At 40.7% G+C, this 16,731-nt stretch overlaps 1 protein-coding gene across 4 annotated transcripts in view; it reads right to left on the bottom strand.

Annotated features, from left to right (window-relative positions):
- The window catches only part of LOC144599678 (protein FAM184A-like), a 187,570-nt gene extending 181,687 nt beyond the window's left edge, over positions 1–5,883 (bottom strand). For all 4 annotated transcript variants that reach the window (XM_078410867.1, XM_078410885.1, XM_078410876.1 and 1 more), the window contains exon 1: positions 5,553–5,883. In XM_078410867.1, the coding sequence (XP_078266993.1) occupies positions 5,553–5,687 (135 nt within the window). In that variant the 5' untranslated portion in view covers positions 5,688–5,883. The remainder of the gene's footprint in view (positions 1–5,552) is intronic.
- Positions 5,884–16,731: the final 10,848 nt, after the last annotated feature.

Genomic DNA, 16,731 nt, shown 5'->3' with positions numbered 1-16,731 from the left:
TCTTTGCATTTTAAAAATAACCAGTTTTATCCATCATTCTTGTGCCTTTTTAACACTTACTTGTAGACTAGATTCTTATTCTAAAAACTGCATGTATTTCCCTGGATTTTTTTCAACCACTGTATTGTTTACCTAAATATCTTACCATTGAGATCATATATCTTAAAATTAAAACTTAATTGCTTACACTTTACATCAAATAATTAACAACAAGCAAAACAAATGAAATAGACATTCTCTGACAGAGTTTAAGATGTTTTTAGATAGGCACATGGATATGCTGGAAATGGAGGGGTATGGATTATGTGTAGCCTGATGAGAGTGCCTGACCTTGCCATTATGTTCGGCACAGGCATTATGGGCTGAAGGGCGTGTACCTTTCTATGTTCTAAGTTCACTGCAGGATATCAGATGATTTATGGAAAATAGATTCCAACAGTGATAAAACAGTTGGCAGAGGTCAAGAAGGTAATAAAACAGGATCAAAAGTGATTAATAGAGATTAAATGGCTTCTGGTATTAACTTGGTTTTATTCCATTATCATTCAATTTATCTCTGTTTTACCAAGCATTATGATTACAATGTAGTAAGTAAATGAAAATTCTGTTATGTCAATTTTGATGTGTCTAAGTTGTATATTGTTTTCATGCTCATACACTTAAAATATACTGATAAAACACAACAAAATGGTAAAGTGGAACAAGATTTTGCACAGTTGGCATATGCATTAGTATTGAAATTCTGAGTCACATTGAAGTACTAATTTCATATTGCCTGTTATAATACAAATCAAAGAATGCAACTTCAATTGTCTTCAACAATCTACCTGTTCTGTCAATTACACCATTGGTAAAATTGACCAATGCATATTCTATGTGTAGACAATGACTTTGAAAGCTGAGGAAACACTTACATTTTGTGATAAATGAGGAGAGATGTGACAACTCACCTATCACAGGATGCATCACAGCCTGATATGACAGCTGCTCTGCCCAAGACCACCAGAAATTGCAGTGAGATGTGGGCTCAGCTCAGCCCATCACACAAACCAGTAACCACTCACCCCCTCTCCCTCACCCATCAACTCCATCTGCACTTTACGCTACCTTGGGAAAGTGGCAGGACCACTCACATCCCGGTTAATCTCTTGTCTCCCCTCTCCTTTTCAGTCAGTAAATACAAAACCTTGAATGCACATCCCAGCAGATAAAATAACAGCTTCTTCCCATTGTTATTACAGTCTTGAACAGATTTCTCATATTTTAAGGATGTGTTCCCAACTTCCAACCCGTCTTATTGGAGTCCTTGAAGTTTTTATTTTACGTCTACACTATCTCTGTAGATTTAACACTATATTCTACATTCTGTTTCCCTCCTATTTTTGCACTGTCTGTCGTATTCATGTATGATTAAGATTGCATTAATGTATGGTATGATTTGTGTGGATAGCATGCCAAACAAAGTTTTTTGCGTATCTCGGTCTATGTGACAATAATAAACCAATGCCAATACCAAACTCAAACTGGAGTCTGTGCACATCTAGACATCTATGAACTGACTTGGTGCATCAACTGCAGCAGAAATATACTTCATTACAAGTTTATGTAACAGCACATCCCTTATCCTAAGCAACCCTGTTCAATGAAGACCGGAGAAGAATATGCCAGCCTGATAAACCCACGTCAAATGGCAAACCATAGAAACAGAATGGTCTGCATAGAGCTAAGCAGTCCCATAAACAATGCATTTTGACCTTGCACATCTTTCCATAGCCATTCATTAGTGGTGGACAATTAACCAACAAATGGGAAGAGGGGGATGAAGCTACATGAACATTCCGAACCTGATGATATCAAAGCCCAGATCATGTGCAGAGGCAATACAGAAACATTTATAGCTTTCTTCTATCAAAGAGGCCCAGTGGATAACATCCATCTTGGTCATATCCTGAGATCCCTGCACCTCAAAAGCTAGTTGAGTTATTTCATTGACTGCATGTGACATCAAGATCTGCAACCTGCACCACCTGGTCAACGGGCCATTATAGACAAAAAATGATGGAGTAACTCAGTGGGACAGGCAAATTCTCTGGACAGAAGGAATGGGTGACGTTTTGGGTCGAGAAGGGTCTGAAGAAGGGTCTCGACCCAAAAGAGTCTTCCTTCCTTCGCAACAGGCCTTTATGGTCAGCTGCACTTAAAGCAACATGGACTTTGAAAATGGCAGCAAACCTGGTGACTCTTGTAGATTGTCTCATTGGAGTATTTCTATACACTTTTACTTAAACTAGGATTGAGCTTATGTATAGTAATACTTTGCTGAACTGTATGCAAAAAAATAATTTCAATGTATCTCGGTACATGTGACAATAAAGAACCATTGAACCATTGAAGGTCTGGACATTTTTCAGGTTTTGCCTGAGTGACAAGTAGTATGCGTGCCACACAGTGGCTCTCTATGTGATAGTAGAGAGTCTAACCATGAACCCTTGACATTCAACAGAATTACCATTTCCACATTCAGTTAATACTCTTATATGACAATTCAGCTGTCAAAACTATTGGGTACATGTTTCAAATGCCTTGACTGTTGTTATCTAAAACATTGAAATCATATAATATCATATCATATATCTACAGCCGGAAACAGGCCTTTTCGGCCCTCCAAGTCCGTGCCGCCCAGCGATCCCCGTACATTAACACTATCCTACACCCACTAGGGACAATTTTTACATTTACTCAGCCAATTAACCTACAAACCTGTACGTCCTGTGTACGGAAATGATTTACTTGTTGAATGAAACTATAAAGACAATGGATATGTAAGCAGAACACAGCTATATTATTCACAAAAAGCATATAATCATAGGATCAGCAAGTCCAAGGTCATACTAGAATAACACCTTTCCTTTATTCTAAAACACTTAAACTAGTAATTAGATGGGAATGTGATTGAAGGTAATAAAGCTAACAATAGATCACAATAATTATTGCAAGATGGCGACAGTGCCACTGAAAAAGTAGTCATAAAATACTGCGACGACGTGTCTATAAATAGCATTGAAGTTTGGATATGGAAGGATAGAGTTTTGCTTCTTTTGGTTTTTTTGGGGGGGCTTGTGAGGACAATGTGCAGAGCAATCAGTCAGGAAACTAAATTAATGTGGAGAGGTCCATAACAGGTTGGATTACATACTTACCCTGAACAACATTTTCTTTTTTACTTTCATTTACTTCTTTTCCATTCCAAACTATTGTATATTCTTCTGCAGTCCAACTTCAATATTTAAAATCAGGAGATTATTGTTTCGACATCTATGAGCATGTTCAATCATCGATTTTCAAATTTACAACAAAAAAAGCGTGTCCAAAAGCCAAACCTGTCATAGTTACTGGGTTTTAAAATTTACTGGCATCGACAGCTACATGACAGAAAATGACGTTTTTGAAACAAGAGAATTTATCATCTACGTTAAATCAATGCAGATCTTGCTTAAACATATGCACCGTACACAGATCTATTAAATATGTTTTATCCCAGAGGCAGCAATTGAATGAGTTCCTGATGCAGCTGCTGATTTGTTGCTGCAAGGGATCTGACTTGGAAATTGCTGCCGCTTCACTGTTTGATGACTTTCTCCATGACAGTCCCAACTTCAGTTTGAGCATGGCTTTGTCAGAAAGCTCTGAGCAGGGAGCTGTGAATGACAATTCTTCATTGCAGTGGTACATCCCCTTTAAGATATATTAGAAATGTTTCCTCACAATAAAGAGATTGCCCCCCTCAAAAAAAAAAAACAATGCCAGGCAAGAGCTACGGCCAACAAGTCAGATGCACATCAAAAGGGAGAATGCCTTTCTTAATTAGGAGATAAAAGAATGCTCTGTGATCTGCAGGGAGTTTAAAGGACAACTTCCTCAACGTAGGAATAATTAAAAAGGAAATACTATTTCTATGAATGGGGACTCATACAGGAGACTGTCTTAAGGATAAGGTGATATATTTAAAGTGCTCATTTAGTTTTTGGGAAGGTGATGATTGGCATTGTCCATCACAAAAGGACAAACGTAAATGTTGTAATGACATTTTTCAGGTATTATTATGTTTAAAATTGTATATTTAAAATTAATAGAGGAATACCACTTCAATATGAAAATATAAAACTAAGAAGTAAAACATTCTCTTGGAATTCCTCTGGAAAGCTTGTGTCATTGGGATTTTCAGAGGTGGAGATAGCATTTTGTACAGTTCTAAATTTACTGTCTCTGCCAACTAAAGTGTTTTCCAAGTTGCTCCCTTCAGCCGATGTTCAGCTAGCAACAATCTATTTTAATTTGGAGTATCATGTCAACATGATGCTAAAAGTTAAATTAGTCTTAAGGATTGCAATTTTTTTTTAAAAACAGATGTATGGAATCATTTTATGGTTGTACATTACAGTCTGTTGCAAATTAAAATATTCTACATCTTAAATATGTTATTGTAAATAAAAATATAGGATGCCACAACCTTGAGCATGTTATTTACCTTTGCTAAAAGTATTTCTTGAATCTTGTTTGAAGGTTACAGTAAATACTCCTCAATAATCATCGCACGTATTATTTAACCAGTTATTTATTATGAAAGCAACAGCTATTTTCCAGAGCATATTGAATGCAAAATGAAATACTCTTAGCACTCAAATGCAGATAGTAAACTTCTTTCTTAATACTCAAACTGGAAAGGGATTGAGTTCAACATTATGTCATATCGAGGTGTTTTTAATAACATTATCAAATGCCACTGTTTTATTCATTATTTTCCTATGTCTAATAGGAAAACAGCAGACGAGCGGCATTCATGCACGACATACTGGTTTTACATAAGTAAAAGCAATTTACCAAAATAATCCCATGAAATTCCTATATGGAATAATGTATGCTCCTTCCGTAGTTATTACTCTCCCTTAGAAATGTAAAGACTAATAACCACCACAACAAATAAATAGCTTTGAGAAGCTTTGCTGTTCGCCGTGTACTTGCTTTAAAGATCAGTCGAATGAAAGCTTGTTTATATTCCTGGGAACATTCAACAGTCAATGTATTCTCGAGGTGATCGCTGAAAGGAGGAATGTTCTTCACCAACCCGCTTTTTACATAAACGAAAGCACTTTCGGGGTTTCATTTGTACAGTATTCTTATGGTGGTCACCAAGTTTCAGTTGTTTTGTTTTGAGAGGCTTTTTATTACCTGCCAACTATTAGCAATCTGTTAACTTTAATCACGCCGATATGATATTGAAGGAAGAAATGTCCACCGGGAACCAAACATTAATCACCTAAAAGTTTACCAGGGAATGAAGTTAATTGCTCGAATGAACAGGAGCCTCGTATCAAACTCTTCGACGTTTGCAAAATATTGTATATTTATACTGCTGCTTTTGAAGCCAGCGTTTTAAGTGCACATAACGTCGTGGCGAATACAATTGGGCATTTGGGTTTGTATTATTCCAGTCTGGTGGACGTCCCTAATTTGCAATGTACTCATGCAGCCAGCACAACCGCGGACCATACCTTGGTTAACTGGGCGATCTTCTTACTCATTTTCAAATGCATGTCGTGGTCGTAGTGCAGCGCCGGGTCCGCCGGAGTTGCTTTCGAGCCGTTGCATTTGGCAGCATGATCTGCCCAGCTCACTCCCGTCGCCATGGTTCCCAGACTGGCAGAGCCCCGGGGGGTTGGGGTGGAGGGGAGGAGGAGGAGGAGGAGGAAAGCGCGGCTCGGGTGCCCGAGGAGGGCTTGCAGGAGCGCCCGCTTGTCCGGCTCCGTCCGCCGGATGGTCCGGTTCCCCGGTGGGAGCGGCAGATGCCGGGCAACGTGGGCAACGCGGGCACTGCTCAGGCGAATGGTGGGTTCAGTGCCAGCCACCGGGCAGGGCTGAGGAGGGAGGCATCAGTGGGTGGGCGCTGCACATTGCTGCCTGTGAACACGGGGCAAAGTTTGCATGAAACGAGAGATCCGTGCTTTGAACGTCATGCAATGCACACACAGAGCGGTGGGTGGGTGTTCTGTGGGGAAGGGATCTAGCAGAGATGCACTGTGTGGATGGGACACAGCGTGCTGGAGTAACTCAGCGGGCCAGGCAGCATCTCTGGACAGGTGACGTTTTGGGTCGAGACCCTTCAAAGATGTGAGTGACGAAGCAGTTCGCACACTTAGCTATCATTTTGTGCTGTTTCAACATGCGTCCGGATCTGGAAGAAAACGCTCCCAATCCAGGGATAGCTTTGACCAAGGGGCTGGATATTGAGGAGACGGATGGAGACAGGTTCATTAAGGGGAGGTGGTCTCCGAAGCAGTACATTTAAAAAGTATTCAACCCGTGGCATAATCAGCATTTCAGACCAGAGGTGTTTTTGGAGAAGCGAAGTGATTGTTGAACTGTGATGACCTCTAAAATCATAGAAGAATGAACATTTTGAAACAAAAATAACAGTGGGTGCCCTTCTCCCTCACGCCTCTGGAAGTCTGAGTTATTGAAAATTCCTGTTGATAATATAGATTATAGATTGCCGAGGTTCACGTGATTCGTAACTGGTAACTTTTATCTCTGTGCCTCCAAGCGGAGTCAAAGTTTCTTTGAATACGTTCATAGATTTCCTATTAAATTTATATGTAACGAGAAACATGTGCTCTAGATCATCAATCTATTCCTGCAAACTATACTTCCTGAAGAAGATCCTACTCGAAAAGTTGCCCGGTCCATGTTCTCCAGAAATGGTTTATTATTGTCACGAGGTGCAGTGAAAAGCTTTGTTTTTCCATGCTACCCAAACAGATCGTATATATCATACCATAGATACAATCAGTTCAAACTCAAGTATGGTGGAGCAAAGGAGAAGATGCAAAGTGCAGAATATATTTTGCAGCATTGCAGCGCATCAGTTTGTCAGTCAGGCAAAGTCCAATGTGGCCAATTGGGCAGAGGTGAATCAAACAGTACCCCAGCTTATGGAAGGACTATTCAGGAACCTGGTATCAGAGGAAAAGGGCAGTTCTGAAGTCTAGTGGTGCGGGCTTACTAACGTCTGTATCTTCTGGTAGATTGGGGCAAGGAGAAGAAATGGTTGGGGTGGGACAAAGGCTTTTATTATGTTGGTTGCTTTTCTGAGGCAATGTGAAGTGTAGATGGGGTCAATAGTGGGAAATCTGGTCTGTGTCATGGAGCTACATCTACAACTGTGTAATTTTTGTGGTCTTGGGCAGAGCTGTTCTGAAACCAAGCTTTGATGCAGCCTGGCAGTGTGCTCAGTCGTCTTGCTGAAATTGAGAAAGAGGTTATTGTCCTCACACCATGCCAATTAGTTCTCTATCTCCGTCGTTATTGTTCATGAATCACCCACCACAGTGGTGTCCTCTGCAAACCTATAGATGGAATTAGAGCTGAATTTACCTGCATGGCCGTGTGTGTAAAGGGAGCTTAGAAAACACATCCTTGTAGGCACCAGTGTTGAGAGTTATCGCAGAGGAGGTGTTGACACTTATCATCGCTAATTCCTGGATCCTCAAGTTGTGTAGGGAAATAACTGCAGGTGCTGGTACAAATCAAAGGTATACACAAAGTGTACCCTAGATCAGGGGCCTCCAAACTTTTCAGCATGAGGGCCACATTATATATTTGGCACATTTTTGCGGGCCATAGGAAAAAATAAAGAAATGTCAGTTTTATAAATTTAATAAACTCAAAAAATAACTTAAGTAAAACAAATGGAGAAATTCAAGCCATCTGGAGTACATGGCAGCTTCTGGCATGCACAAGTAACACATGCAACAGGTGCGTTCTTATCTTGAATGAAACGTCAAAATGGTCAATTTTTGTGCTGTAAAAAAATGGGGAAGAAGCTGGAGGATCCGGCAGAGGAAGAGGAACCAGGAGAAGGGCTGCCAAGCCTGCAGACACAAGAAGCAGCTGGGAAGACGTCTGGCCAGCCGGTGGGAGAAGGGGAAACGTGGCCGGGAAGGGAGCCAGGAGAACAAGACTGAGAAGCAGAGGGCCGCCGACTGTGGGGGGGGGGGGGGGGGGGGAGAGAGAAGAGGAGAAGGAGGAGGAAAGGATGGGGTTGAGCGAGCTGGGAGAGGAGCAGCGGGAAGATCCCAAGCCAAGGGGCCTCGAGGTCTGCAGGGGCAGAAACAGCAAGCGCTGGAGGTCGGCGACCCACCGGGGCCTGGGGGCGAAGGGCCCAGGGAGCCGTGCTCGACGGTCTTGGAGAAGGAGGCAGTGGAAGACGAGGAGAGGAGTGTCGAGCCCGAAGAGGAGGAAGAGCCGCCGGGGAGAGGAAGCCGAGTAGCAGTGAGAGCTGGGCTGGGCGTTGGGAGCCGAGGTGGAGGACCAGGCCACGGCTCTGCTCGGCAGCCCCAGCCTTGAGATGTTGAGCACCGGCCAAGCGGAAGTGGACCCCGGCTGACGGAGATGGCGATCGGGGAGAAGGGCTGGAGGACCAGCAAGAGCGGCGAGGGGCCGACGAGCCTCAGGAAGTGAGGCGCGGAGCAGGGGCGCCGAGCCTGGAGGAGCGAGGAGCGCAGGAACGGGGAGAGGTGTCGGGACATGGAGCACCGGGAGGGAGCCGGAGACGCGCTGATGGGAGTAGACGGGGGAAGGGGAGCTGCAGCACGGAACGTGTTAAAATCCCTTGGCGGGCTGGATGTGGCCCGCTGGCCATAGGTTGGTGACCCCTGCCCTAGATCCTCAAGTGTGGATATGAGTTTGGATGGGATTATGGTGTTGAAGGCAGAGGTATACCCGCTGAGTTCCTCTAGCATGTTGTCTTATTTTGTCACAGCACTTGTAGTTCCTTGTGCCTACAAACTATAATTCCTACTTCTGCATATTACATTCCTGGTTTCCTTGTGTGGTACAAGAGAAAAACACCAGGAACATAATGCCACTGATAAATTGATTTACAGGTTTATACAAGTGCAAAAATGGAAATCACTTACAGAATAAAAATGGGCCAAATTAAATGCACAAAATGTGTCTCAGAGTTTCTCTCTATGTAGAATAATCAGTGATTCAAATTAGTGGCAAAACATTTTATTCAACAAAAAGAAAGCTTAAGTTAAGGGACAGTGTCTTTGCTTGGTTTACTTCCATAAAGGCATACCACTTCTTCCCAGTTCTACAATGAGACACGTCAAGTTTATGATCATATGTGGTGTCCAAGTACAGTGAGGTACAGGTGCTATGGCTCAATTGTAATCATGTATTGTCTTTCTACTGACTGGGAGAGCACGCAACAAAAGCTTTTCACTGTACCTCAGTACACGTGACAATAAACTAAACTGAACTATGAAAATCTTGCCACAGCATCACAGGCACATAAAGTCAGACATCACGCAAAAACAAAAATTGCACATATATTCTACAAGATGGTGAAAAAAACATGCAATAAACAAAACATTAGTGTAAAGCACAATTAGAAAACAAGAAGATGGGAGTGCAAGAGGTGGTCTGCAGTGTTCCATTGTTGACGTAGGATTAAGTTTGTGCAGGTTGGTTCAAGAACGATAGTTATTAGAACGTAGCTTTTTCTGAATCCAGACCCACGGCTTCTATACTTCCTGCCCAATGAGAAGAGGGTATGGACCAGATGGTGGGGATCTTTGATTACTGGACCAGCGGCCAGTGTTCTGAACCACTGATGTGGAAACATACGTTTGATTTGCACTACACCAATAATAAAGTAAGTCTGAAATTAAAGCTATTCCACATAGCATGATCATGAAACCTCCAAATTGTCATAAAAATACATTTAGTTCACCAAATGAATCCTGGTGGTCTGGAATAGATGAAAATCAAGGTAGACTAATGCAGTTGACTCATAGCTGCTTCTCAATTCAGGAATATTGAGAGATAAAGTCACAGTCATACATCACGGAAATAGGCCTGTTGGCCCAACATGTCCATGCTGCTCAAGATGACCACCTAAGCGAGTTTCATTTCTCCGCGTTGGACCCTTATCCCTGTAAACCTTTCCTATGTATGTACCTGTCCAAATCTCTTTTAAATGTTGTTTATTGTACCTGCCTCAACCAATTCCTCTGGCCGCTCATTCCATATACGTATCACCTGCTCTGTGAAAATGTTGCGCCTATTCACCCTGTCTGTTCCCCTTATGATTTTATACATCTATATAAGATCACCCCTCTGTTACATACACTTCAATCAATAATATCCTAGCCATCCCAACTTCTCCCTGGAACTCAAGACAATAAATGGTGACATTTTAAATGAAATGAGCAAGTAAAATAAAGAAGAAAAGCAAACCAAAGGAAGTCAAATTTAAATTAATATTTAAATAGTGCAAAATCCTTAAATCTTGAAATAATTGGCCAGTCACACACCTGAACTTATTTGTTCAGGATCAAAATAACCGTTAAGCAGTCGTAATGGGTTAGCACACTATTAAAAATCACTTTCATGTTATTCTATGAGGCATGTCATTTTTGGTGATTCTTGTCATTTTTCGATTAAGTAGAAGCCTGCAACTTTATAATCTGTGGAGAGCCAGGAAATCTTTCTCAGTAATTTCTGAATTTCAGCACCTACTGATGTTTACACACACAACGGAGGTCTTTGCCAGAGTTAATTCATCACAATGATCAGTATAGATATTCTTTTTGCAATTTATAATCTAAAGTTAAAGACAGGATGTCAGAAAAATGTCATTGGTGGCAGGATTGTTGAGTTTATGGGCTATTAAGAGTACCTTTTGTTTACAAAGTATTACATTTCAAAAATTTGTGGTAGAAAGATCTTAAATAAACCAGGCAAATCAAGTCAGCACTAATTAGTTCATCATAGCAGGTTCATACTGAAAACTAATATTAAGCAAAATTGTAGTAGTGGAGTATCTGAACTGCCATGATCTATCACGTTAAGGGGGGAGGGAGTTCATTTCTAAAAAATAGTCCGTATCGTGACTTTTCATAATTAAATGCACGTCATCTGCGCATGTTTCAGGTCCCTGCAACTGGTGTGCTACAATTCTGAAAACTATATTCTGCACTCTGCATCTTTCCCTTTGCTCTTCCTGTTGTGTTTGAGTTTGGCTTGATTGGACTTATGTATAGTATTATCTGATCTGATTCGATGGCATGCAAAACACAGCTTTTCACTGTACCTCGGTACATGTGACAATAATAAACCTAAACCTAAACCTGAAATGCAAGTTGAAAATTTTAAATGTTATTTATTTACTTATTTTCAAATAAATTCCACAAGAGTAAATTTTATTCAGCATCTCAAAAGTTTTGATTTGTGATTTATGAATTCTGTAAAATTGAATTTACGTTAGATGAACAGCCAATGTGAAGAAGGGTTCCGATCCGAAACATAACCTGCTCCTTTTCGCCAGTGATGCTGTCTGACCCACTGGGTTACTCCAGCATTTTGTGTCTATCTTAGCCGTAACATAGGGTTGCCTCTAAATGATGGATGAAAATTGAATAAACTGCAGATGCTGAAAATCTAGATTAAAAACAGAAAATACTGAAAAGCTCAGCAGATCAGGCAGTGTCTCTGCCAAGAGAAACAGTTAATGTTTCAGGTCGAAGATTCTGTATCTTAACTGGGAAAGTGAGAAAATAAATTGGTTTAAAGGTGTAGTGAAGAGGGGTGGGGTGGTGTGGGGTGGCTAGTACTGACTGTATTAGCTATTTGAGACCTGAGACTATGAGTTCAGGGTTACCAAGGGAATATACAGCTGATGATTCGCCTGGTTGAAAGGTTAATGAGAGGGAGGAAACATATTCCAAGGAGCGTAAAAGCTATTTAAATAGGTCTGTTAGTGAGAGAGAATGAGAGACACCACAATGTAAATGTTTAGAATTGCAGAGCTATAGAAAATTCCCAGCAGTTCAGCGCAGGGTGGTGGAGACAAAAGTACTGAAACAATAGTACAGATTTAGAACAGAAAGTGGTGGAGTAACTCCATTTGACAGGTCCTCCAGAGATGCTGCTTCACCTACTGAGTTACTCCAACATCATATTCTACGCACAATTCCAGCATCTACAGTTCCTTATGTCTACAATATTGCAGATGGATGACTTGCAGAAAAACTGGGTAATTCTGAAACAAACAGAAAAAAGCATGTTAACTTAAGTTGTTGAATTCAGTACTGGATCGGAAGATGTAGCATGCTCAGATATAAGGTAAAGGTGCTGTTACCCAAGCCTTCATTGGCCTCCATACAACAGTGAAGGAAGGCACAGACAAATAAGCCAGAGTGGAGGAATAAAGATGACAAGTAACTGGAGGCTCAGAACCAGCCTTGACAAATGAATGCAGGTGCTCTGCAAAATGGTCACCCTATTTATAGGAAGTGAACTAAATATTGGGAAAAACTCACAAGATTAAAGTATAAAATGGAATATTATAAACTTTTTAACAAATTCAGAAAACCTTGAAATTTAGAAGGATTATCTGAGGGATTTGTGTTGCAGACGTAATTAGTATCTTAGTGCTAGAGAGTTTGTTGCACAGTAATTATGTTTCTCAGGAATTCAATAAAATCTTAGGTTACATCTTAATCAACAAGAAATAAAATTGTCTCAGATTTTATGGTTAGAATTGTTCCTACGTAATTGAAGTTCTGATCAATTAATGGATTTCTACAGTTACCCAAGAGAAGGTAGCAAAGGTGCTGTAGAGAGGCATCATTTCGATTTTTGCATTGAACTTCACTTATGCCTACATCAAAATTTCTGCCTGATTTTGTCTATTGCTAACCTCACAGTTATTCCCATTACAGGTTCTGGACTGCTAATACCTGCACTGATCAGCAATGCTGTGACAAACCTGTATAATGAAATATAACACAATTTCGCCAGTGTTACCTTCCCTTTTGATTTTCTGTCTTGTAGCACGCATTATGCTTTGAGTCTTTATTTGAATTTCTTTCCACTGCGAATTGCTCCCTGACTCTTTTCAGCACTTCACGCCAGCTGTCTAGACAGCTCGCCAGATTCAGAAATGACAAGTGAGATACTTAGGGGAATGAGATTAATCAAATTACTATCGTTCTCAAAAACTCACGTGTCCAAGTTAATATGACACACATACCACGTATATGTTTGTCATTTTAATAAAGGCAGTAACATATTTTAGCATTGCAAATGCCCATTTTCAAAACTGTATTTACTAGCATTAGATGGAGTGCTACTGTACATGGTTCATGTTGTTATGTCAGAGAGTGGGGGGGGGGGGGGGGGGGGAACAGGGGATGGTGTTGGGGGTTGTGTTATTCTGCCTTGTCAGTTTTAGTTGAATCAGAGATTAATGGTGAGCCGGCAGAGCTCTACTAACCACAGAATACTGGGTCTGTGGCTTTTAGGCAACGCCAAAATAAACAATGCAATCTAAGGCCTTAATAGCTTTTCAAACTTCAAAATATATTTTAAAAAGGAAACTATTTCAAATTAATATTTTTCATTTTTATCATCTTTCAATTTGAAAAATTTCTCCAACAAGTGGTATTGCAACCATGTCAAGACAATTCTGATCACAACTAATCTATCCCACCCTGGCAACAGAATGTTGCATTTTTGCCCTAAGCTTCTTTTTAGAAGAGCAATCTCATTGAAGGACACAAGTATGCTTCAATTTACCATCCTGATCACTCATACTATCTCTGTTCATCTTGGTCAGCTGCTTATATTGGACAAATGGTACTTACTGCCTGACCATTTTCCATTCCCATTGATGTTAATTACAACAGCTACAGCAGGCTGGTTATTTTGGCAATTATCTGGCCATTAAGTAGTAAAGCTGGTGTTAGCCCAAAGAAATGACGTTAATACATTAATTGCTTATTGAGAAGTAGTCCCCCACTCAATGATTTATAAGGGTTTGTGAAAGATGATTTCAATTTAAATGTGTTGGCCATTGGAAATGTGACAACCAGTATTAGCATTTGCTCCATGTGTGGGGTCACCTTCAATCAGTTCTAATCACAGTCTGAATCACCTTAAATGGTTGCGGGGCTTACATTTCACCTATATTCAGAGGTTAATGGCTTATTGACCTGTCACATGGCCCAGCAATTATTGTCAGAATAATTTGTTTTGCAAATGCATCTCAGGGATACTTGTTTTTCTGCCCCAAGGTGGTCTGGAAGCTGCCTGGGTTTTCTAATGTTATGCATATTAAGCAATTTGCATTTACGTGAATATATTTCTTTCAAGTGTTGGGAGGCTAAATTATTCACCTAAATTATTTAATTAATTAAATTAACAATAATTTTGTCATCATGGCAAAATATTTCTCCAAAAACGCCTTGCCTTTCAAAAGATAAATTGTTGATACCTCAGTATAATAATTTTGATGGTGTGTATTTGTAAAACAAAACTATAAATAATTTTAGAGAAAAATATCTATCAACATTAACTCTTGACTAGAAGCCGTTAAGTATAATGAACAAATACACATTCTCATGTTTAATGTCAGTTTCTCAGAGTAGAAGTGGTGATTTTAGCTGAGACAGATTTTAAAAGTGTTATTTTAAATTATCAAAATGAAATTAGTTTAGCAATCCTACTTTTTTGTCGGCTGAATATTTTTATCCAAAAATTTGTTGGAACCAAGGAATACTGATAAAATGCTTGGATCAAACATATATTCTCATTGTGTTGTGCAGTTAATAACTGGTTTAATGCAGAATAGAACGCAATTGCCAGGACTCTTAGGCCACCTAAGAAATTTGACTTTTTACATCAGGATGTTTCTTTGCATTAAAATGTTATTCCAGTGTTAAATTTGCCACAAAGTCACCTGTAATAGTGCAAAGCTCAGTTTTAATCTTCCATCGTCATTGTCAACCTTACTGATCTACTTATTCACAGAACTATCAGGCTTTAACGAACACTGTTTCCCCAGAAACCATTCTATTTAAAAAACTAAACACTTTTTTTCTAGGCTTCTCCACTGCTTTGCTGACTGTTTACATTGCAGACTGTTCACACTCAGACCTAAAACTTCTTTGCACCTTCAATTACATTTCTACACTCAAGCAATACTTTCAACAGGTACTGTATACGTCTGCATCTAACACTTCCCTTGCTGGATGATCTAAACAAGGAGGAAGATGCATAGAAAACCTCATCGCCATATCCTGTCCCCATCTAAGTTTACTGAGTCACGTGCTCTTATCTGCAGTTCCCTGCAAAGCAATGTTAATGAAGTCTTTCTTTAAACAAGACTGTCCTTGCTGAGATCTTTCTGCAACCTCAAGTGCGGATTCACAGGCTTGTATAGCTCTTAGAATCAAGGTCACACTCACCCTTAATTTACTAACCTGAAGATTCCCGGCCATGCCTTTGATCTATGCCATCTCCCACAATTTTCTGCATGTATACAATTGTGTGTGTGCATGTGTATGTGTGTGCAGGTGGGGGAGCCTTAGTAAGAGTTTACAAAGGAGTTGATGAGTCAAGAGTCAAGAGCGTTTTATTGTCATGTGTCCCAGATAGAATAATTAAATTCTTACTTGCTGCAGCACAACAGAATATGTAAACAGTACACTGTAAACAATATGATAAACGAGAGAAAAAAGTTCAGTGTGTAAAAATACACATACCCACAAGTATGTGTATATAATATATATATATATGTGTGTGTGTGTGTATGTGTGTATATATTCACCGAATTAATTCACTGGATTAATTTCCACCTACCTCGACTCCATCCTATCTCCCCGGTCCAATGCCTCCCTACCTATATCCCTACCTATGTCCAAGACACCAAACATGCTCTCTGTCTCCTCAATAACTTCCGTTTTCCAGGCCCCAACACCCTCATCTTTACCATGGATGAACAGTCATTCTACAGCTCCATCCCCCACCAGGAGGGTCTTAAAGCCCTCCGTTTCTTCCTCGACCGCAGAACCAGCCAATTTCCATCTACCAATACTCTCCTCCGCCTAGCAGAGCTGGCCCTTACCCTCAACAACTTCTTCGATTCCTCCCACTTCCTCCAAATCCAAGGCGTAGCTATGGGCTCACATGGGCCGTAGCTATGCCTGCATCTTTGAAGGGTACGTTGAACAATCCCTGTTCCAGGCATACACTGGCCCTATCCCCGAACTCTACCTCCGCTTCATTGATGACTACATTGGTGCTGCCTCTTGTACCCATGCAGAACTCACTGACTTCATCAATTTCACCACTAATTTCCATCCTGCTCTTAAATATACTTGGACCATCTCCGACATCTCCCTACCGTTTCTGGATCTCACCATCTCCATCACAGGAGACAGACTAGTGCTCAACATCTATTACAAACCTACTGATTCCCATATCTATCTTGACTACACTTCTTCCCACCCTGTTTCCTGTAAAACCCCTACACCCTACTCCCAATTCCTCCGTCTACGCCGCATCTGCGCCCAGGATGTGCTCCATACAAGGGCATCAGAGATGTTCTAATTCTTTAGGAAATGGGGGTTTCCCTCTTCCATTATAGATGAGGCTCTCACAAGGGTCTCCTCAATATCCCGCAGTTCTGCTCTTGCTCCCCCTCCCCCTATTCGTAACGAGGATAATGTCCCCCTCATCCTCACTTTCCACCCCATCAGCCGTCGCATACAACATATTATCCTCCAACATTTCCGCCACCTCCAACGGGATCCCACTACTGGCCAATTCTTCCCATCTCCACCCTTTTCTGCTTTCCGCAGAGACCGTTCCCTCTGAAACTCC

Source organism: Rhinoraja longicauda, chromosome 1 (genome assembly GCF_053455715.1).
Source record: "Rhinoraja longicauda isolate Sanriku21f chromosome 1, sRhiLon1.1, whole genome shotgun sequence".
NCBI classification, from domain to species: Eukaryota; Metazoa; Chordata; class Chondrichthyes; order Rajiformes; family Arhynchobatidae; genus Rhinoraja; species Rhinoraja longicauda.
The sequence above is the reverse complement of the archived record's forward strand: the minus strand, read 5'-3'. Positions and strand labels throughout refer to the sequence as shown.